This window comes from Panthera pardus, unplaced genomic scaffold (assembly GCF_024362965.1).
Source record: "Panthera pardus isolate Hobbes unplaced genomic scaffold, ASM2436296v1 HiC_scaffold_17, whole genome shotgun sequence".
NCBI lineage: Eukaryota > Metazoa > Chordata > Mammalia > Carnivora > Felidae > Panthera > Panthera pardus.
The window spans coordinates 96,344,977-96,368,065 of NW_026526732.1; the positions used below are offsets into that span (position 1 = coordinate 96,344,977).

At 38.8% G+C, this 23,089-nt stretch overlaps 1 protein-coding gene across 1 annotated transcript in view; it reads right to left on the reverse strand.

Moving 5' to 3' along the window:
• The window catches only part of PRIM2 (DNA primase subunit 2), a 353,134-nt gene that overhangs the window by 65,474 nt on the left and 264,571 nt on the right, over positions 1–23,089 (reverse strand). The window contains exons 11-12 of the mRNA XM_019457515.2: positions 13,376–13,502; positions 7,367–7,449 (exon numbers count right to left, since the gene is read on the reverse strand). Of these exons, the coding sequence (XP_019313060.1) occupies positions 7,367–7,449; positions 13,376–13,502 (210 nt within the window). The remainder of the gene's footprint in view (positions 1–7,366; positions 7,450–13,375; positions 13,503–23,089) is intronic.

Consider the following 23,089-nt stretch of genomic DNA (forward strand, 5'->3'; position numbering starts at 1 on the left):
AAAAGTTAATTTTGCTTAATTCAAGAGGGATTATCTTTTTAAAAGTATTTTTATCAAGATTACCCTCAAGATACAAACAGGTTCAGATCTCCTCTAAACCATCACAAGATGTTTAAACTAGTATCACCCTGTCATCCCTTTCACCAGCACATTTCTTGAAAAGGCCACTTATATCACTATCTACAAATCCAATGTGCTGTCTATCATTCACTTACCTTCTAAGCAAATGTGTTCTGGCTTTTGATTTCTACCACGACAATGACACCTTTCACCAAATCGAAATTGGGTAACCCACTCAACACACCCAGTCACCACCTTTTCTCAGTCCCCCTCTCTCTGCTATGAAGGACACCTGTGGACCCTCTCCTCAAAATTCTTGGTGACTTGTATGATACTTCATTTCCCTAATGTATTCCCCCTTCTCTCCCTTTTTTGTTCAGTCTTTCCGATTCTGCTTCCCTCTGCTGACAAAAGGGAAGTGTTAGCCAAGCCTCCATTTTAAGACATGGTTTTTGACTCTCTACCCCCTCTCTCCATTACTTTGTTCTCCCTTTCTCCTCCAACCCACCACCCCCTGCCACCACACACACACAACACACAAAACTCATGATAATCACCCTCAAGTAAACTGGAGCTGAGAGAGGGGAAAAAACAAAACAAAACAAAACAGAACAAAACCCATGGATTCAGAAGGCCTGGCTTTAATTCTGGTTCTATCACTGACCTATTAGCTGCATACCCATGGCATGTCACATCCTATGTGGCTCTATAAAAGTGAATAGCTTCCTAATGTCTCCTCAAACCCTACAGTTCTACATTTCTAACTGGGAAGAACCTCAAATTTCCACTTTTTTTTTTTCAATTTTTTTTTTTCAACGTTTTATTTTATTTTTGGGACAGAGAGAGACAGAGCATGAACGGGGGAGGGGCAGAGAGAGAGGGAGACACAGAATCGGAAACAGGCTCCAGGCTCCGAGCCATCAGCCCAGAGCCTGACGCGGGGCTCGAACTCACGAACCGTGAGATCGTGACCTGGATGAAGTCGGACGCTTAACCGACTGCGCCACCCAGGCGCCCCTCAAATTTCCACTTTTAACTTCTCTAATGAAGCACAAATCTACATTCTGTCTGCCATTTAAATATCCCACCTCTAAACCTAATCTCACAAACCTATTTACTTCTCTCGTCTATTAATGTTTATGTACTAGCACTTCCATTATCTTAAGCTTCAAATCCTAATAATCTATATACTTACTGCTTTTTATTCTTGCGTTCTTTTTTTAAATTTTTTTTAATGTTTATTTATTTTTGAGAGAGAGAGACAGAGCACGAGTGGGGGAGGGGCAAGGAGAGGGAGACACAGAATCTTAAGCAGGATCCAGGCTCTGAGCTGTCAGCACAGAGCCCGATGTGGGGCTTGAACCCACATACCGTGAGATCATGACCTGAGCTGAAGTCGGACTCTTAACCAAATGAGCCACCCAAGCGCCCCTGCATTCTCTTCTTTTAATTCCCACTCCCCATTCTCCACTCCTGACCCAGGCATAATTCAAAGAGTAGATCTTCCAGAGGTTGGAAGGTGGCAGCGGAGTAGGAGGACCCTAGGCTCATCTTGTCCCATGACTATAACTAGATAACTATCAAATCATCTTAAATACCCCAGAAATTGACCTGAAGATGGAAAGAACAAACTCTACAACTAAACGTAGAAAAACAGTGGCCACTTCAGTGGAGAGGGAGCTGCAGTTGCCGTAGAAGGGCAAGAGACAGACTACCTCACAGGGCAGCTCAGGGGAAAAGGAATCACCAAAGCAATTGGCTTGGAAAGTGAGAGGGAATGAATTTCATAAATTCTTGCAACCAGTAGGGCTTAAAGCCTAGAGTTTTAAAGGTCAGCAGGCTTGGCTCTGGGAGAACTTGGAGGGCACTGGCACTGCTCTCTGAAAAAAGGCAGGGAAAACAGCCTAGGAACATACAGCCTGGAAACAACGATCTGAAGGGTGCCTAAGCACATAGTGGGGAGGTTATTTACTTATTTCAGAGCATAGCCCAGAGAGACAGTGTTCACAGAGAGATCCCTCTGGGAACAAAAGAAAATGCGGGTGCCATTTCCCTCCCCTGACCCTCAGCATAAGCACAGAGCCACCTATGGGAAGCCGTGCGGCACCAACATTTGCTACCTAACTTGCTTATATCAAGCCCTGCCCACCCCCCACCCCACACAATGGTGGAATCACCCTTTCCACTCACCTTGCCTCAGTCTCAGAGCTCAGATCCCCTTTTCCCAAGAAGACTAGCCCAAACACCTGTTCACACCACATCTCCTCACTTGGGAGTTTTGCAGAGCCTTGGTTCTGGTGACATTGGAAGTAGGTCTCATTTCATGCACAGACCACAACACATCTAGCTAAAATATGTCACCTTCAGGAAAGGGATGAAATGCTACTCACAAAAGGCAAAGAGAGCCTTTGTAGATAACTTGCCAGAAAGATTAGGCCAGGACAAAACAGCAGATTGCACGCAGTACACACTGGAGACACTCCCAGAAGCATCAGGCTGGGGGGAACAGGGATCACTACAAGGCAAGGAAGAACAGGACCACTTTTTCATAAGGGCATTACCCTCAAGAACAGGAGACATAGCTGACTTTCCAAACACAGAGAAAGAGGTACAGAGACTTAGTCAAAATGAGGAGACAAAGAAATGTATCCCAAATGAAGTAAAAGGACAAAGCCACACCCAAATACCTAAGTGAAACAGATATAAGTAACATAACTCATAGAGAATTTAAAATAATGGTAATAAGGATACTCAGTGGAAGACATGAATGAGACCCTTCACACAAAGATAAGAAATAACATAGCAGAGAAAAAGGGTATGATACACAAAATGAGAAACATGCTTAATGAACAGCAGGCTAGAAGCAGAGAAATGAATTAATGACCTAGAAGACAGTGATGGAAAGTAATCAAAATGAACAAGAGGAAAAAAAAGAATTCTGCAAAACAAGAATAGACGTAGGGAAGTCAGTGACTCCATCAAACATAGTAACATTTGTATTATAGGAGTCCCAGAAGAATAGAGAGAAAGGGGGCAGAAACTTTATTTCAAGAGATAATAGCTGAAAACTTTCCTAAAGTGGGGAAGGAAACAGATATCCAGATCTAAGAGTCAAAGAGTACTCTCATCAAAATCAACAAAAGCAGACTGACACCAAGATATATTGTAATGAAATAGCAAAATGTACCGATAAAGAAAAAAAAATTAAAAGCAGTAAGACAAAAGAAGGTAATAACTTCCAAGGGAAAATCCATAAGGCTAGCAGATTATTTTTAACAGAACCTTTCCAAGCCAGAGGGGAGTGGCATGATATATTCAAAGTGATGAATGGGAAAAACCGCAGCCAAAATACTCTATCCAGCAAAGCTATCATTTAGAATAGAAGGAGAGATAAAGAGTTTCCCAGACAAATAAAACCTAAAGTAGTTCATGGCCACTAAACCAGTCCTTCAAGAAATATTAAGGGGACATTTTGGAAAGGAGAGACCAGAAGTGACAATATAAAGGTAGGAAACCCAAAAGCAGTACAAATGAGTATTTCTATAAAAAATCAGTCAAGGAACTCGCAAAATAATAGAATATAAAATATAACAACAGTGGGGAGGAGAAGAGTAAAGAGTAAAGAGTAAAACTTTCACTATTGGCAGATTACATGATACTGAATATAGAAATTTTGAGACTCCTCCAAAAAACCCCTAGAATTGATAAAAGAATTAAGTAAAATCACAGGATAAAAAAAAAATCAATGTACAGAAATCTACTGCATTTCTACACACCAATAATGAAGCAGCAGAAACAGAAATTATGAAAACAGTATCTTTTACAATTGTACCAAAAGTAATGAGATATTTGGGAATAAACTGAACCAAAGAAGTGAAAGATCTGTACTCTGAAAGCTCTAAGACACCGATGAAAGAAAGTGAAAATGACACAAAAACATGGAAAGACAAGCCATGCTCATGGACTGGAATAGCAAATACTGTTAAAATATCTTTACTGCAATCTACACATTTAATGCAATCCCTATCTAAATACCATCAGGATTTCTCATAGAACTAGAACAATCCTAAAATTTGTATGGAACCACGAAAGTCCCTGAATAGCCAAAGCAATCTTGAAAAAGCAAAGCAAAGATGACAGCATTATAATTTCACACTTCAAGTTATATTACAGAGCTGTAAGAATCAAAACAGTATGGTACTCACATAAAAATAGACACATAGATCAATGGAACAGAATAGGAAGCCCAGAAAAAAAAAAAAAAAAAAACAACCTACAATTACATGGTCAGTTAATTTTTGATAAAGCAAGAAAGAATATCCAAAGGGAAAAAAGAAAATCTCTTCAACAAATGGTGCTGGGGAAAATCAGACAGCAACATGCAAAAAATGAAACTAAACCATTTTCTTACACCAAACACACACACACACACACACACAAAATCAAAGTGGAGTAAAACCTAAATGTAAGACCTGAAACCATAAAAATCCTAGAAGAGAACACAGGCAATAACCTCTTTGACATCAGTTGTAGCAACTTCTTTCTAGATGTCTCCTGAGGCAAGGGGAACAAAAGTAAAAATAACTACTAGGACCAAATCAAAAAGAAAAGTTTCTCAATTAAGCATCCGACTCTTGATTTTGGTTCAAGTCATGATCTCAGGGTTGTGAGACCAAGCCCTACATCAGGCTCAGCGCTGGGCATGAAGCCTGTTTAGGATTCTCTTTCCCCCTCTCTCTGCCCTTCCCCCACTTGCATGCACACTCACACGTGCACTCTCTCAAAATAAATAATAACAAAATGAAAAGTTTCTATATGATGAAGGAAATAATAAAATTAAAAGGCAAACTATAGAATGGGAATAGATATTTGCAATAACATATCCAATAAAGGGTTAGTATCTAAAATATATGAAGAACTTATAAAACTCAACACCCAAAGAACATATAATCCAATTAAAAATGGGCAGGGGTGCCTGGGTGACTTGGTTAAGCGTCTGACTTTGGCCTAGGTCATGATCTCACCATTCCTGAGTTTGAGCCCTGTGTCGGGCTCTGTGTGGAGAGCTCAGAGCCTGTTTCAGATTCTGTGTCTCCCTCTCTCTCTGCCCCTCCCCTGCTCATGCCCTGTCTCTCTCAAAAATAAATTAAACAATGGGAAAAAAAAAAAAAGGGCAGAAGACTTGAAGAGACACAGCTCCAAAAAAGACATACAGATGGCCAACAGACACATGAAAAGATGTTTACCTCATCACTTACCATCACGGAAATGCAAATCAAAACTACAATATCACCTCTCACCCATCAGAATGGCAAAAATCAACAAAAGAAACAACGTGTTGGTAAGGATATGTAGAAAAAGGAACCTTTGTGCACTGCTGTTGGGAATGCAAGTTGGTGCAGCCTCTGTGGAAAATAGTATGGAGGTTCCTCAAAATGTTAAAAAAAAAAAAAGATCTACCTTATGATCCAGCAATCACACTACCGGGTATTTACCCACAGAATACAAACTATGAAGTCAAAAGCATAATTGCACCCCCATGTTTATAGGAGCATTATTTACAAGAGCCAAGATATGGAAACAGCCAAAGTGTCCATCAATGGATGGATGAATGGATAAAGAAGATGTGGTATATACACATATACAATGGAATATTACTCAACCACAAAAAAAAAAAAATGAAATCTTGCCATTTGCAACAACATGGAGTATAGAGTATAATGCTACATGAAATAAGCCAGTCAGAGAAAGACAAATCCCATATGATTTCACTCATATGTGGAATTTAAGAAACAAAACAAATGAACAGAGAAAAAAGAGAGACAAAGCAAGAAACAGACTCTTAATTACAAAGAAAAAATTCATGGTTACCAGAGGGGAGGGGTGGATGAATGGTTTATTAAATAAGTGATGAGGATTAAGGGGTGTACTTGTTCTGATGAGCACAGGGTGATGTATGGAAGTGCTGAATCACTATATTGTACACCTGAAGCTAGTACTACACTCTATGTTAACTAACTGGAATTAAAATAAAAACTGGAAAAAATAAAACAAAACAAAAAAACAACGGAGTATCTCTTCCAGATAGTGTTCCTTGGCCTCCCCTATTTGGTTATATATAGGCCGCCCTCTTCAGAAGATCTAAGACATTCTATGTGTACATCTCTCATAACACTTGGCATGTTTTCTTCCAGACTCTGGTTCTGTAGGAGCAGGATTTATACAATTCTTTGCATTTCAAAACAGCACTTTGACCACTGCCTTACCCAGAGAACCACAAAACTCTCAAGATCTGAAATAAGTTAAATTCAAAGTTTGGACATAGTGAAAAAGTAGAGTTTTGTACAGTAATTAAGAAAAAATAATTAAGGACATATAATGATTTGAATGTCACAGCTCTAAAACATGTACTGTTCTTCTTAAACTAAGGAAGCAGATACTCCTCCTGAACTTCAAATCCCAAGTCAATTCAAAAGCACATAGAGATAGCAGCCTTTGCAATGTCACAATATTTTTTAAAGCACATTTACTAAATTACTCTTAAATATTTGGTTTTACATTTGAACATTTCTTTTTTTATCTCAATTATTTACCAAAGTATTTTTGATAGATTATTCAACCCTATGAACTACCATTAGAAGTGTAAATTTTTTTTTAATGTTTACTTAATTTTGAGAGAGAGACAGAGAACATGAGCAGGGAAGGGGCAGGGAGAGAGAAGGGAACAGAGAATCCGAAGCAGGCTCTGTGCTGAAAGCAGAGAGCCCAAAGTGGGGCTCGAACTCACGAACCAGGAGATCATGACCTGAGCTGAAGTCAAGCTTAACTGACTTAGTCACCCAGACGCCCTTAGAAGTATAGCTTTAACATGGTAAGAGTTGATGCCAATCAGAATATTAGCCACTATATTATATCTGCTTTAACCTATAAGCAGCACAGAAAATTTCCCAAAAATATGATGCCATTACTTTTCAGCTTCGTTAATAACCTTCAATGTATTCCTCTAAAAATTTATTTTTTTAAAAATACTCCTAATTGAGAAAATAAAACAAATTGAGAGAAAAAAGGTTTCCAGCTTCCTTTCTTACCAAGAAAAATAAGACTGCAGCCTGGCAGATAGGAGAACTAGAATTTCCAAGGAATCTAAGCCAGGCAAGTCAAAGCTTTAGCTTACTTCATGCAGAAGACAGGATGTGTGGTGTGAGCCCTGACAAGCAGTACAAAGCGCCACTGCAAGAACAGTAAGTGAAACTCAGCGACTGTCTGACTCCTCATTACTGAGGATGTGCGGCAGCGTCTGACCTACCTGGCTTATCCCGTCGGGAGAGATCTTGTATGACTGCAACTTCTGCTTCAGCAGCTCTGGATCACTGTGACGGAATGGGCACCCTGACAACGAAAAACAAGCCAGCACACCAACAAGGTTATTTACCCGGGACTTAGTACAATACCACACTCGAGAGACTGTCTAAGCTCCCCTTAATTGTCTAACAGCTTATTAATAAAAAAGTTAATTGCCCATGGGTGCAACTGCTTTCCTCTCTTTATCTAAATGACGATTTAGTTGTACGGTTATCAGGACACTACAGGCTCAAGAGTTACATAAAACATTACAGCATTCTCAGGCAAAGTTGCCCATTCGCTAGGAAGAGGAAACAGTTTTAATTATGCTACTTGCTAACAAGTAGAGATAACCACAAGGTAGCTATAAAACAGTTTATCTAGAAACTTTATACAATCTCACATTTTATTCTTATTTTTAAAAATTACATTAAAAGACTATGAGAAGATAATGTAAACAAAAGGAAAAATGTACAATCTCCAAAAAATATAAAAATCTCACATCATTTTCAGATGTAAATTTTATGTCTATTTCCCACAAAGTAAAATCCATACAAATTTAACAGGAACCACAGATGGGAATGAGACGGACAAATGAGAAAGTGTTTCACAGAAAAATAACTTTTGTAGATACACGTCATCTCTGTATTATTTCATGAGATGAGTAACGCAATAATAATGATGAACTACTAAAGTATTTGCATAAATAAGAACACAGAAGAAATGAAATGTAAAAACTGTATTATAAGGACAAAATCTAGAAAATTTCATATATTTTAATAAGAAACAGCAATATAAATGAAAATACTTATTTTAAAATTTAATTTTGGAAGGCAGATTACTTTTTTTTTTTTTAAGTATACAGATGATGGATCTATAAGTTAATTAGAAACAATTATGCATTTTTAACGAAAGCAATGGGAAATGGGTTATAGCAAAAACAGGAAAGGGCCTAGATGCCAAACAAACACGTTTACCAAAAATCTTAACTATAAAAAACATCCACTAACCCTATGGACTCCTACAAATAATGAAAATTCACAAAATTCATAGTTTATACTTCATTCAGATTAAAACTGTAAACCTGTAGTACAAGGAAACATACTGAGCAGCTGTGTAACATGTGGCTAAGAGTCTGGAGCTGTAACACCTAGGTCTGAATCTCAGTTTCCCGCTTAGCAGGTGGGAGACCACAGGCAAATTCTTATCTTGTCGCTGACTGAGCTTCACTTTCTGTCCAGTGAAGGAAATAATCACTCACAGAACTCTTGTTGAAAACACAATATAAACCTTTTATATGCTCCTGGCATATAGTAAACACTCAACATGTATACGCTGTCGTTATTATTCTCAAAAATAAAAATAAATAAAAATCTGATAATGAAATTGCAAAAGATACAAATAAGAAAGAAATGAGGCTGCACAAGGAATTCTTGGGTAAGCCCAGAATTATTAAAGGGCACAAAAAAAGGAGATTAATTGAATTATCCAAATTACATTTGAAATAATGACTGTATCTGTATGGAAAAAGTTATAAAGGGCAAAGCCAAGAAGAAAATGAAGATTGCCAAGGTACTAAAGGTCACAAAAAAGTGTTATTAAGCTATGCTGACAATAAGCAAAAAACAGAAAAAAACGATTACTACTTAGAGAAGCTGGTGTTATTTTAACAGATAACAGAAAATAAAGCTCAGTAACTCCTGTTTATTTTTTTTCTTCTTCCACGTCAAAGAAAATTATCTTCCAAACTGGACAGGGTTGAACCAGGTAACCAAAAATGAAGTGAATGCACACCCAGTTAAGTATCTGACAAAGCTTTCCAACATCCATTTGCAGAAGAGACGGATAAACTTAGTCTGGAATGTAGTTATGTATAGATTCATAACAGTGCTGGTTAACGAAATGATATCAACACAAGGGACTAAACAGTTTTATGAACAACGTAAAACTAAAAGGACAGGGACATCTCATTTCTAGTCTGGCCTGTGAAGAGCTTATACACTGCTCCATCCTAACCAGGAAAAAGTTGAACTGAAAAATCAACAACTCTGCTTAGACTCATCAAAGAAATGAGATCACAGGGCACACCACTGTCCCCTAAAATTGGAGAGAGTGGCAGATACAGAAAATCACAACATACCAGAGCAGAAATCTCTGCAGGAACCAGTGCTGGGGTAGGAAAAACCTTACCTATAACTGAGAAATTTTTGAAGTCTGGACAAGTCTGAGCATCAAAAACTCCAAGGAGACGCAGTCATAGGGAGGCCCCATACTTCGTAAGCCTAACTTCCAGGAGCTCTACCAAGTGCTCACGGTGGATAATAGAGAGAAATTCTCTCAAGCTTCTGGCATGGGGAGGGGAAAAGTAACCATTTTAATACTATAGAGCAATCTACTCTTAATAAGGCCTGCCCTCAGAACAAACTGTTTTACTGGAGCCTAAACTTCTGGGGTTTTATCAGAGGCTAACCTATCAGGGGTAGGGAAATACCCAACTCCGGCCTCCTCTAGGCATCCTGTCCCACCTAAGGGAGAAAAACTGAGTCACTGTTGAAGTTAATAGCCGAGGGCCACAGACTCACTAAAAGACTAAGCAGAGGACTACAGAACACCAACCTCTCCACCTCCCTGCTTACCACCATATTACTAAAGGTCTATTTATTGGAATTCTTTTCATCCAGAATGTCATGTCTACTTTTTAACAAAAAAGTACAAGACTTATCAAAAGGCAAACAATACAGCTTTGAAGAGACTGAACAAACATCAGAACTAGAGTCAGATATGGCAGGGATAGTGGAATTATCAGATGGAGAATTTAAAATAACTATGGTTAATGCTAAGAGCACTAATGGAAAAAGCAGACAATGTGCAAAAACAGATAATGGAGGCAGAGAGATGGAAATCCTAAGAAAGAATCAAAAAGAAATGCTAGAGAACTAAACACTCTAATGGAAATGAACAACGTCTTTTATGGGCTTATTATAGACACGGCTGAGGGAGGAATCTCGAAGTTTGAGGTTATGCCAATTGAAACTTCCAAAACTGAAAAACAAAGACAAAACGACTAAAGAAAGACAATAAGAACAGAATATGTAACACCTGTGGGGCATTATGAAGGGTAGTAATGAGAATACCAGAAGAAAGGAAGGAATAGAAACAATATTTGAGGCAATGGAGAATATTCCCCAAATAAATGTCAGACACCAAACTACAGATATAAGAAGTCCAAAAAACACCAAACAGTATTAATGCCCCCCAAAATATAGCTTAGATATATCACATTCATATTTGAGAAAATAAAAAATAAAGAAAAAATCTTGAAAGAAGCTGGGGGGGGGGGGACACCTTACCTACAGAGAAGCAAATATAACAATTATATCTAATTTATCCTCAGAAACCATGCAAGCAAAAGACTGAAGTGAAATATTTATTTATTTACTTATTTATTTTTTGGACTGAAATATGTAAAGAAAGCATTTAGAGGGGGGAAAAAAACCTCTACACATCTAGAATTCTGTACCCTGTGAAATTATCCTTCAAAAGACAAGAAGAAATACTTTCTTGGACAAACAAAAACTGACATGATTTGTTACCGGTAGACCAGCAAGGCAAGAAATGTTAAAAAAGCTCTTCAAAGAGAAGGAAACTGATAAAGGCCAGAACTTGGGTCTACCTAAAGAAAAGAACATCAGAGAGTAAGTAGAGGTAATATAAAAACTTCAGAGTGGGAAAATATATCGAGGATATTACATAATGATAAAGCAGTGCATACACCAGGAAGACATAACAATCCTTAATGTGTATCCATCTAGCAATAGATCATCAAAATACAAGAGGCAAAACTGGTAGAACTGCAAGGAGAAATTGATGTATCCCCTATTACAGACTCCAATACTTCTCCATGAGAAATGGACTGATTCTGGGGCGCCTAGGTGGCTCAGTCGGTTTAGAGTCCGACTTTGGCTCAGGTCATGGTCTCCTGGTTTGTGAGTTTGAGCCCCAGGTTGGGCTCTGTGCTGACAGCTCAGAGACTGGAGCCTGCTTCGGATTCTGTGTCTCCCTCTCTCTCTGCCCCTCCCCTGCTTGTGCTCTGTCTCTCAAAAATAAATAAACATTAAAAAAAAAAAAAAAAAAAAAAAAAAGGAAATGGACAGATCCAGCGGGCAGTAAATCAGCAACAATAATCAGAATTCAAAAGCACCATCAATTAATATAATTGATATCTATAAAATGCTATATCCAATAATAGCAGATTACACATTCTTCTCAGTTCACAAGTAACAAACCACTCTAGTGAAGGATGCTGCTGATAGTGGCAGGTTGTGCAAGTGTGCGGCAGAGAGTATGCGAGAACTCTTTGTATTTTCTGCTCAATTTTGCTGTGAACCTAAGTGCTCTAAAAAAATTAAGTTTACTCATTAAAACAAGGACAGATCAATGTTTCTAATAAATAATACGAACTTACTGAGTGTCTGCTAAGTAGATTATTTTTTAACTGATAGAGTTTAAATTAAAAATAAAATAAAACAAACAATGGACTGGAATAAGATTCAGTTTAACAGGAATAAGCAATATAAAATCCTGCATTTGAGCTAATAAAAATCAACTACATAAGTGGGAGTTCTAGGATCTGGTAAGTGATAAAAGAATCCCTGGGAGTTTTACTAGGCCAAACTAAATGGCCTAAGAAAAGTAATATATTTTCTCAATAGAAGTATGTGGTCAAAGTGTAGAAGACATAAGCAATTATTCAGGGCACGTGCAAATAAATCTGATTTTATAAGTCTGAGGGTGGAGCCTGATAATATGCATTTCTAAAAGGTACCTTAAAGTAACTGACACAAGTGAGGAGAACCACTCACTGTGAATACCAGTACCGGCCAACTTTTATCTATTAAATATGAAAGTAAAGGCATTTTTTTAATGCTCTGGACATGTCAAGCATCTTCCTCAACATTCTGTTTGTGATTATTTGGATCTTGATCCATAACAGCCTATAAATGCATAATCTTTTAATAAAGAATTACATTCAAGATGCTGAAACAATAATTAACAAACCTCCTTCTACACATTAAAAAAAATGCCAAGGGCGCATGGGTGGCTCAGCTCATTGAGCGTTTTACTCTTGATTTCAGCTCAGGTCATGATCTCACAAGTCATGGGATCAAGCACACATTAGGCTCTGCGCTGACAGCACAGACCTTGCTTAGGATTCTGTTTCTCCCTCTGTCTCTGCCCCTCCCCTGCTCATGTGCATGCTCTCTTTGTCTCTCAAAATAAATAAGTAAACGTTAAAAAAAAAAAGTGCTAAAAGAAAAAAAGTTCTGACACATACTGCAGTAAGCTTTAGTTATCTAAAGTATTTACTAATGTGGATTATTAAAATCATTCTCTGACATACCAGACAAATGAGGAACTTTTCAAGGTATGTGCAGAGAACTATTGTAGAAAAAAATTGTTGAACTAAGAAGTCTACAAAAAATAGTTTAGCCTTTTTTTTTTTTCAACCTACAGTAACTCAGGTGAATTGACAGATGTTTGATACCATGACCCGCTAAATTCCTCACTCAGTCTCATTCATTAATGATACTAAAACACACCTTTCCTCAGTAGTCTTTTGAAAATTAATGAATCAACTATTCTATAATTCAAGGTACTCAATTTCAAAAACCTTTGAAGAACCTGTATTAGTCTCCTAATCATGAGAGAAACAGAAAATAGCAGGTGAAGGGGGACACTGAGACTAAAGAGCCTGGTCCAGCACAATCTTTAGCATAGCTGAATAAACTCTCTTGCTGACCTAGTTCAGTAATACGACAGATCTCTAGAACAGTGCAGGAGCACAGTGGTGACTGACACAAGCTACAAGGGATATGGTGATACAAAAAGCCATCAATCACACTGCTTTACTGTTTCCTATAGAGCTAGTGGGGTTTCTACACTTCACAGAAATGTATCCAGTGGAAGCACTTACCATGATAATCCCCTTGGCCTGGTGGATTGGTTAGAATAATCTTCATGCAACTGAAAGGTGTATAGTCAGTTCTCTTGCCTTCCTTTCCAAAGCTATGACGGATATTGTAAGAGTAGCCTTTATCAAACTGGAGGAAAAAGAAGAGGCAAAGTAAGTCAATATCATCTAGTGGTGTCAGCAGTGATAGACAGCTATAATTAGAGTACAAAATGGTATTTTCTAAAATAAATTCAGCATTCATAGGTAGATGTACATATCCTATACATCATTCGAGCCCTTCATGTACAAATACATTTTTTTAAAAGTGCAAAACTTACAGGAAACAAATTATTCAGGTAAAGACAGCAAATGTTTACATGTATAAATGTTTAACAATGAGGATAATCCTTTCCTGAGAGTAATCAAATCACCCATTTCTTGGTTTGATTCCAGAGCTTATAATGAATGTATATCAGTTTAGTCTCAACCCCCTTATCTTAGTACTCCCTGAATTCCTATATCCTACCTATGCTACTTCTGAAATGCATAACACAATTAATCCCTTCTTCTGTATTCTCACTACAGGAGAGAAGCAATGTGTAAAAGAGAAGCAAAGCAAGAAGAAATGCAAGCAAATGCTTGATTAATGAACTACTGCAATTGCCTCCCACCTGGAATTCCTGACTCCATGTTTACAAAGCAAGCTAACAGTATAAAAAGGAGTTTGAAGTAGGTGGGAAAGAAAGAAAACAGGAACTAACATTGATTGAAAAGCTCAGAATAGTAGGACTTAGCTAATACTTCAAGGAAAGTAAGAAAGAACTAGATTAAGAGAGTAATATACTGTATTATTTTGGAGGGTGAGATTTTTAAATTTCAAATTACAACCTGAAATACACAGATCTCAAGTCTACTGCTTTATTGGTTTTGACAAATCACTGTACCTATGTAATCCATACTCCTATCAAGAGACAGAACGTTTCCATCACCCAGAGTTCTCTGGTGCCCCTTCCCAGTCAACATTCTTCCCTCCCCTCCATACGTACGAGAAACTACCGATGTGATTTTCATCACCATAGTTTTAACTATTCTACAACTTTATATAAATGGAATCACACAGTATAAAGTGTTTTATAACTCACTTGTTTCATGACTTTATATGTTTTGAGATTTATGCCATTCATTACACATACTGTCAACAAGCCCTTTTACTCAACTATAGACCCCAACAGTTAAAACCAAAAAAAGACAAGATTGCTAATTCATGCTCTAACTAAAACCTGCTGCACTTATTTCTTATCACGCTTCCTTGAGGCATTGATAAAGATGTTTTGGCAATGACTGGAATGTTCCAACCACCCAGACAGAAAGGCCTTGATAACAAAGAATGCCTAGAAGACCATACCCCACCTGTCCCATTTTGTGCCCATGATCCTGTGCTGAACACATACCAACGCCCAACCACGATCACATGTTCTCTGCATGCTTTCTTGCCCGTACCTCCCTGAATGTCTATAAAACTCTAGGCATCCATCTTGCCAGGAAAGAGGTTGGATATTAAGACTTAAGCCTGCCACCACCCTGGCTGCTGGCACCCAAAATAAATTTCTCCCTCTTTTCTAAACCTTCATCTATTGGGTTATTAGCTTCTCTCACGATGAGTTTATCCAAGTTTGTTCGGAAACAGTGTAGGCAAACCCAGCCAGGAACTATGCTTTCGATTTGTCCATCCCTCTCAGTATTCCCCAGGATGGGGCAGTTGGCCATGGCAGCATGCCGGGGCTTACCCATTCACTTCCTGAGTTAGCAGCTGCGATAGACTGATTGGTAACACTATCAGCAGTTTGTTCCTTTTATTGCTAAGTAGTGTTTTATTGTATGAATATACCAGATAGTTTATCTAGTTCTCTGGTGATGGACACCTGGGCCATTTTTCCAGTTTGGGGCTATTACCAATAAAGCCACCATGAACATTCTTGTAGATGACTTTTGTGGGCCTATGTTTTCATTTCTCTCAAATGCTGCCAGAATTGCTGCCAATAGTTTTCCAAGGTGACCGACCATACTATTTTATAGCCTACCAACAATGCATGAGAGTTCCACACTGTCCCCAAAGTTTGGTGCTGACTCAATTTTGTTCATTTTAGCCAGTCTAAAGGGTAGGTAGTGATATCTCACTTTGCATTTCCCTGATGAGTAGTTCTTGTGAGCACTTTTTCATATCCTTTCTTTTCATATGCCTTACTTTGGGTTTTTTGTCTGTTTCTTTGAATCTTTACCTTTATTCAAACATGTTCATGTTTGCAATATTGACTTCCTGCATCACTGACCATATATAGATACATATATGTATATATGCATATGCAGATATATTTTTTCCCAAGATTTTATTTAAATTCAAGTTAGTTAACATATAGTGTAGTACTGGTTGCAGGAGTAGAATTTAGTGATTCATCACTTAACATATAACACCCAGTGCTCATCTCAACAAGTGTCCTCCTTAATACTCATCCCATTTAGCCTATCCTGCTGCTCACCCCCCTCCATCTACCCTCAATTTTTTCTCCACAGTTAAGAGTCTGTTTTGGTTTGGTTCCCTCTTATCATATAGTATTTGTCTTACTCTGACTGACTTATTTTGCTTCGCATAATACCCTCTAGCTCCATCCACATCATTGCAAATAGCAAGATTTCATTCTGTGGGTTTTTGGTGGTTTTTTTGTTTTTGTTATTTATTTTTGAAATAAGAGCATGAGCAGGGCAGGGACAGAAGGAGACAGGATCTGAAGCAGGCTCTGCACTGTCAGCACAGAGCGCGATTCAGGGCTCGAACTCATGAACTGCGGGATCATGCATGACCTGAGCCCAAGTTGGACACTTAACCAACTGAGCCACCCAGGTGCCCATGATGGCTGAGTAATATTCCATTGTATGTATGTATATGTATGTGTGTGGGTGTGTGTATACACGCACGCACGCGCACACACACACACCCCAACTCTTCTTTATCCATTCATCATGCCTTATTTTGTGAAGTGTCTGTTCAAATCTTTCTCCCATTTAAAAAAACAGATTGTCTTCTTGTAGGAATTCTTGATAAGCTCTGGATATAGCCCTGGTGTCAGATATAGGTGTTAGAAATACTTTCTTACAATCTGTGGCTTGTCTATATATTTTCTTAACGTTGTTGTCTTCTGGTAAGTAAATGTGTTTATTTTTCATGAACCCTAAGTTATCAATTTTTTTTTATGGTAATGCTCCCTGTGTCCTCAGTTAGCTTACAAAGATATTCTCCCATGCTGTCCTTTAGAAGCCATGATGTTTAATTTCTAAAGTCAGGTCCTTTTCATCTCAACTTTTGTGTGTAAGGTAAAGTACAAGTCCAGGTTGTTTTCTACCCCTCTAGGGGAGGAAGGATCTTCATGGCTGGTTCATGGTTCATGGTTCATGGCTGGGGCTCATTAATCAAACTGATCAAACACATTCACAAGAAAAAAAAACCCATTTAATTACATATGTACATAAAGTGTGCTGATGGCAGTCTTAACAAAGAAACAGGACTCAAGGAGGTAGCCAGATGATTGAGGCTTATATACCATTTTAGGCTAACCCAAGAAAAAGGGATTCTTGGCGGGAGAGGCAAGTTCTGAGAAGGTGAGCGGAGGAAATATACGGCAAATAAAGGTTGTACTGTTTTGCAGATGAGTCTCTTGGGTGATAAGAGTTGTCTGGAGTAGCTCTCTTCCCCATACAGAGACATCTTAACAAATGTAAATTTCCTTTAAAAGGGGAAATTTATTTTTTATTTTTAGGCAGTTAGGAGGAGGTAAAAAGTTCTGGCATCTGCTGGTTTTCAGTTGCCTTTAGCTCAAAATAATTCTTATGTCAAAGTGACATATTTTGGGGTGGCATATTCTAGTACCCTTCAATACTATTTGCTGAAAATATTTTTCTTTCCTTACTAAATTTCTTTGAATAGAAAGAGACTCATAAATACAAAGAAAAAACTAGTGGATGCCAGAGGGAAGGGAAGTGATGGTATAGGTGAAATAAATTAAGGAGATTAAGAGGTACAAACTTCCACTTATAAAATAAGTCATGGGGGAGGGGTGGCACCTGAGTGCCTCAGTTGGTTAAGTGTCCAGCTTTTGATTTAGGCTCAGGTCATAATATCAGAGTTTATGGGATGGAACCCCATGTCAAGCTCTGTGCAGCCTGCTTGGGACTCTCATTCTCTCTGGCTCGCTCCCTCTTTTTCTCTCTCTCCCCCTCCCTCAAATAAAAATTTACAAATAAGTAAACAAGTTACGAGGATAGAAAGTACAGCATAGGGAATACAGTCAATAATATTGTAATAACATTGTAAGGTGAAGACTACCCTTACTATGGTGAGTGTTTTGTAATGTATAGAATTGTTGAATTCTACAAAGGAGAATTGTATGTTCTTCAGAAAACTTTGGGTCAGCTATTCTATGCAAGTAATGGTGTTAGAAATAAGCCCATTGACCCAATCGAAGGAGGGACCAGGAAACATGGAGCACAGTGAAATAAGGCTTTAATCAATATTCTTCCAAGAGCAGGTGTCTGTTGGACAGGCACACTCAGGGCGGTTACAGCAGACAACTTACCTCCAAGCATTCAAGTCCCTCCCCTGATTCCTCACTGGCTGAGTAGTACATAGGTTACAGCCTTACCTTGAAGTCGCCTATGCCCAGGTAAGGCAAAAGGTAGTCTGACTGGAACAAATGTACATTCCCTGAGATTACGAGAGACTTTGAGTCCCTCCTCCCTTTGTTCTTTGGTTCATGCTCATTGCAAAGCCCCCCAAAATAAGCCCATGAAACGGAGAGGGGAAGAACCTGGAAGTGAAGTATCTAAGGGTTTGGGGTTCCATTGAGGGGGGAGCCCCACATATTTCCAATAGGTTGTAAACCTATTGTTAATTAGACAGCACAGCTTTCATTAGGTATTTTTGAAAATGAAACATCTCCCTTCTCACAATGGCAAGATACTCTCTAAAGGAAGAAAAGCTAAAACTAGTATCTTTCACCTCCCTTTTCTTTCCAACTTATTTACTGCCTCCATGTATGTATGTATGTCTAAAATTTGGACCATATAATTAAGTTTTCAGCCCATTCATGTATTATCACACAAACTGTCTTCTCTAGTTTTCAGACTAGCAAACTCTTGCAATATTGTACAGAAGGTACACTGATTGCGAGATGTTTTCGTTACCAAATGATCTATCACAGCTGCTAACTCAGGAAATAAATGGGTAACCCCTGGTGTCCCACAGCAGCCAAATGCTCCATCCCAGGGAATCTCCAGGGGGCTAGGCAAATCAAAAGCATAGCTGCTTGGCTCTGTTTGCTAATACCGTAGCCGAACAAACTCCAGAAAAACTTGTTGCAAGAGAAGCCAATAACTGGAGACGTGGGTTTGGAAAAGAGAAAGGGAGAGATTTATTTTGGATGCCGGCAGCTGGGGGAGGTGGCAAGCTCAAGCTTTAACAACCAACCTCTCCACTGATAAGAAGGAGACCTAGTGTTTTCTAAAGGGAGGGTCAGGAAGGTATAGGCAAAAGAGCAGAAAGAGAGAGCACATGACCACAGGTGGGGGTGGTATGTGTTCAGTATGGGATCACAGGCAGGGAAGGGGACAAGTAAGGTGTGATCTTCTAGGCATTCTGCTCCTGTTTCTGGTCTGGTACTTAGAATGTTCCAACACTGCCAACGCCTCAAGAAAATGCAGTAAGAAATAACTGTTGGGGTCTATAGTTGAGCAAGAAGGCTTGTGAGAGGCCTGAGAAAATTAAAACTTAAAAGCTTAAGTTACAGGAAACTGAAACCTAACCAAGCTTAACCAGCTTGTTCCGCTTCTGTACAATTGCTTGGCGCGCCCATGTATTCCTGATCAATCATTGTTGCCTGGCACATCCGTATATTCCTGATCAACCATTGTTACTTGGCACATCCGTGTACTCCTGATCAATCATTGTTGCCTGGCACATCCGTGTATTCCTGATCAATCATTGTGATACCCGTACCCCCGGTTGTGGTCTGACCTAAAGGCAGGAACCAATCAAATACTGTTAAGTGTCCCACTTTAAACACCAACCAATCGCAGCTCTGTAACTGTGGAAAATTCCTGATTTCCCCATGACTTGTTTGTACCTGTCTATAAAAGGGGTGTAAAAACCTCTCTCAGGACCTCTCGGCGTCACCGGCAACAAGGGCGCAGAGGTCCAGGTTCGAACCTGCAATAAATGACCCTTGCTGCTTAGCTTTGACTCTGGACTCTGGTGGTTCGTTTTTGGGGGTCTCTTAGACTCTGGGCATTTCACTTGCTGACATTTTCTTAGAGAACACTTTCTAGGTATCCACCTCTACAAGTCAAAGAAATATTTTTTTAAACTTTTTTAATGTTTATTTATTATTGAGAGACAGAGAGAGAGAGACAGAGCATGAGCATGGGAGGGGAAGGGGCAGAGACAGGAGGAGACACAGAATCCGAAGCAGGCTCCAGGCTTTTAGCTGTCAGCACAGAGCCTGACGCGGTGCTCAAACTCACAAACTACGAGATCATGACCTGAGCCGAAGTCGGACGCCCAACCGACTGAGCCACCCAGGCGCCCCTCCCTTTTTTTTTTTTTTAAGTTTTATTTATTTATTTTGAGAGACAGAAAGAGAAGGTGTGTGAACATGAGCAGGCAAGGGGCACAGAAAGAGGGAGACAGACAATTCTGTCCAGTGATGGGAAATGCCAAAAATCAACACCGGTCTTTTGGCGGTAAGTGGCAGTTTTCAACCTTCCAAATTAGTCCTGACATGCAAGCCATGGCACTGGCAACACACCAATTTCTGTCAAAAACAACAGTAAATTATTTTCAGGGGCACTATGTTACCAATGGAACACAAGAAAAATTATACAATAGGTACTTCTTTATCCTGCTCCTACCCTGTCTCTTTCAAAGTCTCTCTCAAAGTTGGGTTTCCCTTTTTTTAAATGTTTATTTATTTATTTTGAGAGAGTGTGCACTTGCATGCATGAGCAGAAAAAGGATAAACAGAGAGCGAGAGAGAGAGAGAATCCCAAGCAGGCTTCACATTGTCAGCACGGAGCCCTATGTGTGGCTTGAACTCTCTGTGAGATTATGACCTGAGCGAAAATCAAGAGTCAGACACTTAACCAACTGAGCTAACCAGGCACCCCATCTAGTGACCTTATCTTATTATGTTTTAAAAAGTGTTTATACCAGAATCTACTCAGAAGCTATGAGTATATATATTCAGAGGCCATGGCGTAAACATTCAATTGCCTAGAAGAACAATGTGTGGTTTCCCTGGAAGAATGTCTTTCCTACCAAGAAAAGCCCCAAGCCCAATTACTATTCCCATTGGCAGAGCAACAACTGCCATTCATTATGGTCAAGCTCAGCTTGCACAATGAAGTGAGACTGGGTAAACAGCAAGTACCCTCAGAGACACATTTATATTTGAAAAGGAAAATCTTCTTGACCTAAGTGAGGCAAAACAGCCACATATATGAAGGCAGAGAAGAGGGTAATGATATAGTATTTCTTAACAGGATATTTTCGATCCTTCCTTAGTGACACTTGTTTCCAACCCACAAGAATTTGGAGCTCTAATTTACATATTTAAAAAACACTAAGGGAGGGTCTGCTAAACTACAAAGACAATTAATTCAATACCCACAATTCAGCATATCAAGGATCATTACTTTGGTCCCAGGAAGTTTAGCTATAAGTAACAACAGGAATTCACAGCTTAGCAGCAGGGTTATACAAGTGGACCTACAACTAGGAAAGAACATGAAATCATCCCAATGCCTTTTCTCAGCATGTTCTTGTTCGATCTTCTACAATTTCTAACCTGTTGATAACTTCTTCTTGTGTCATTTCCCTAAAGCTTCACTTATAATGTTAATAACCAGAATGCATACTACAGGCATTTAATGTATTGTGACCCCCTTTTAAATGCCTACTTACTAAACTACTCAATTATTACCTATAAAACTAATTTTGTCATCAGTTACCTGCAGATTCTAAATACTTCTCTTTAACCCTTAACTTCAACCACAGTTTCACTCTCAAGGTCACTGAAAAATCACACATACCCTAACCAAAAACACACTGAAGGAGACTAGGAGGCCCCACAGAGTATGGGAAGAAGAAAAGGCTACTAAGGCAGGGCTTTAAGTCTAATACCCAAGTTTAAATCCTGTCTTACCACATGCTGTTACTAACCAATCTGTAAAGATCCCATATATACAGTTCGTACACACACACACACACACACACACACACACACACACACACACTCACACGAAGTGATAGGGTTGTGAAGTGATGGGGGTTTGGAGCTGATGGCCAAGAAAGAATTCTTGAGACGTGTTTTGGTGTAAAAAACTTGGGAGGTGGGGAAGGTAAAGTCAAGGGGAAGTTTCCAAAGGGATTTTCATATGCTAGGGAAGACTCACAGGATATTGGAGGCCTAGTTATTATCAAGCTAAGGTTGTTTTTCCCTCTAGCAAAGCATTAACATTAAGACAGTAGGGAGTTCCTGGAGAAATGTTATACTCCGTATTTGCCTCAAGAATTTGTCAATGGGCTGCAGGGTATAAGGAAGTTTAATTTTACCTGCCATTTCATTCTTGCCTTTGTTCCCCACATCACTATGGAAGAGAGGGTGATGTTGGGGTTATAGGTTTCTGGAGATTAAACTATTGATAAGATTGCCTTTTTCTTGTAATTTACTAGGATATTTGTAAACTAATGGAGACTCATGTCTTGCATGACTGTTATCTCTATCAGTTAACCATTTGTTTTCTTTCCTTTGTTCTTGGGCAGCAGGAGTGCCTAAGGAATGTTACACATATCCCACTTGGGGCTGGGGGAGGGACTGTTAGTTTGTGCTTTGCCCTCAGCTTGCCTTATGCTCCCTCATCAGAAGGAGTAGTATTTAACAGATAGGGTGATGTGGGGATTAATTAGCTCATTTTCATAAAGCAATTGGTATAGTATCTAGCACAGAGTCAATACTTTAGAGCTGTTATCATTACCAAGGTAATCAGTTTTATTATTAACCAGAAAAGGCTATCTTAAGTGGGTCAGATCGGGTGTGTTATTTAATATTACTTAAATTACTTACATGTTTTGCCTCCAGCTTTCTCATCAGAAAAACCTGGAATCTAGTTCCTCCCTCTAACTCTTTATAGAACCTTTAAAAAAAAAATCAGTTAAGCAATTTCAAATCTGTACTACAGCTGGAAGGCATTGCTGCTATTAATATAATTCAGTAAAATACCTCCTATGGTGTACTAAATATTTCCTCTGCTGCTCTGCAACAGTTAATTCGTTTCTCATGGGTGAGAACTTTTCACAAGCTTATGAGGCAGCAAGGTGTTAGAGAGATAACACAGATTTTGGTTCTAACTCTGCCACTCCTAGCTGAATAATGTTAGGCAATTATAAATTACCTCAGTCTGTTTTTTCATTTTTAATATTGTAGTAATGAGACCTGTACTTCACTCTATGCAAAAGAAATCTGTAAACTGTAAAATGCCAAGTATATACTATAATTATTCGCTACAATTATTTGCATAAAATTGTATAAACTTGTTTTACCGTGTTTGAAAAGTGAAATGTTAAAAATCAGTTCCATTTTATATGCAAGTATATCACTGAATACTCGTGGGAGTTCACATGAAAAAGTG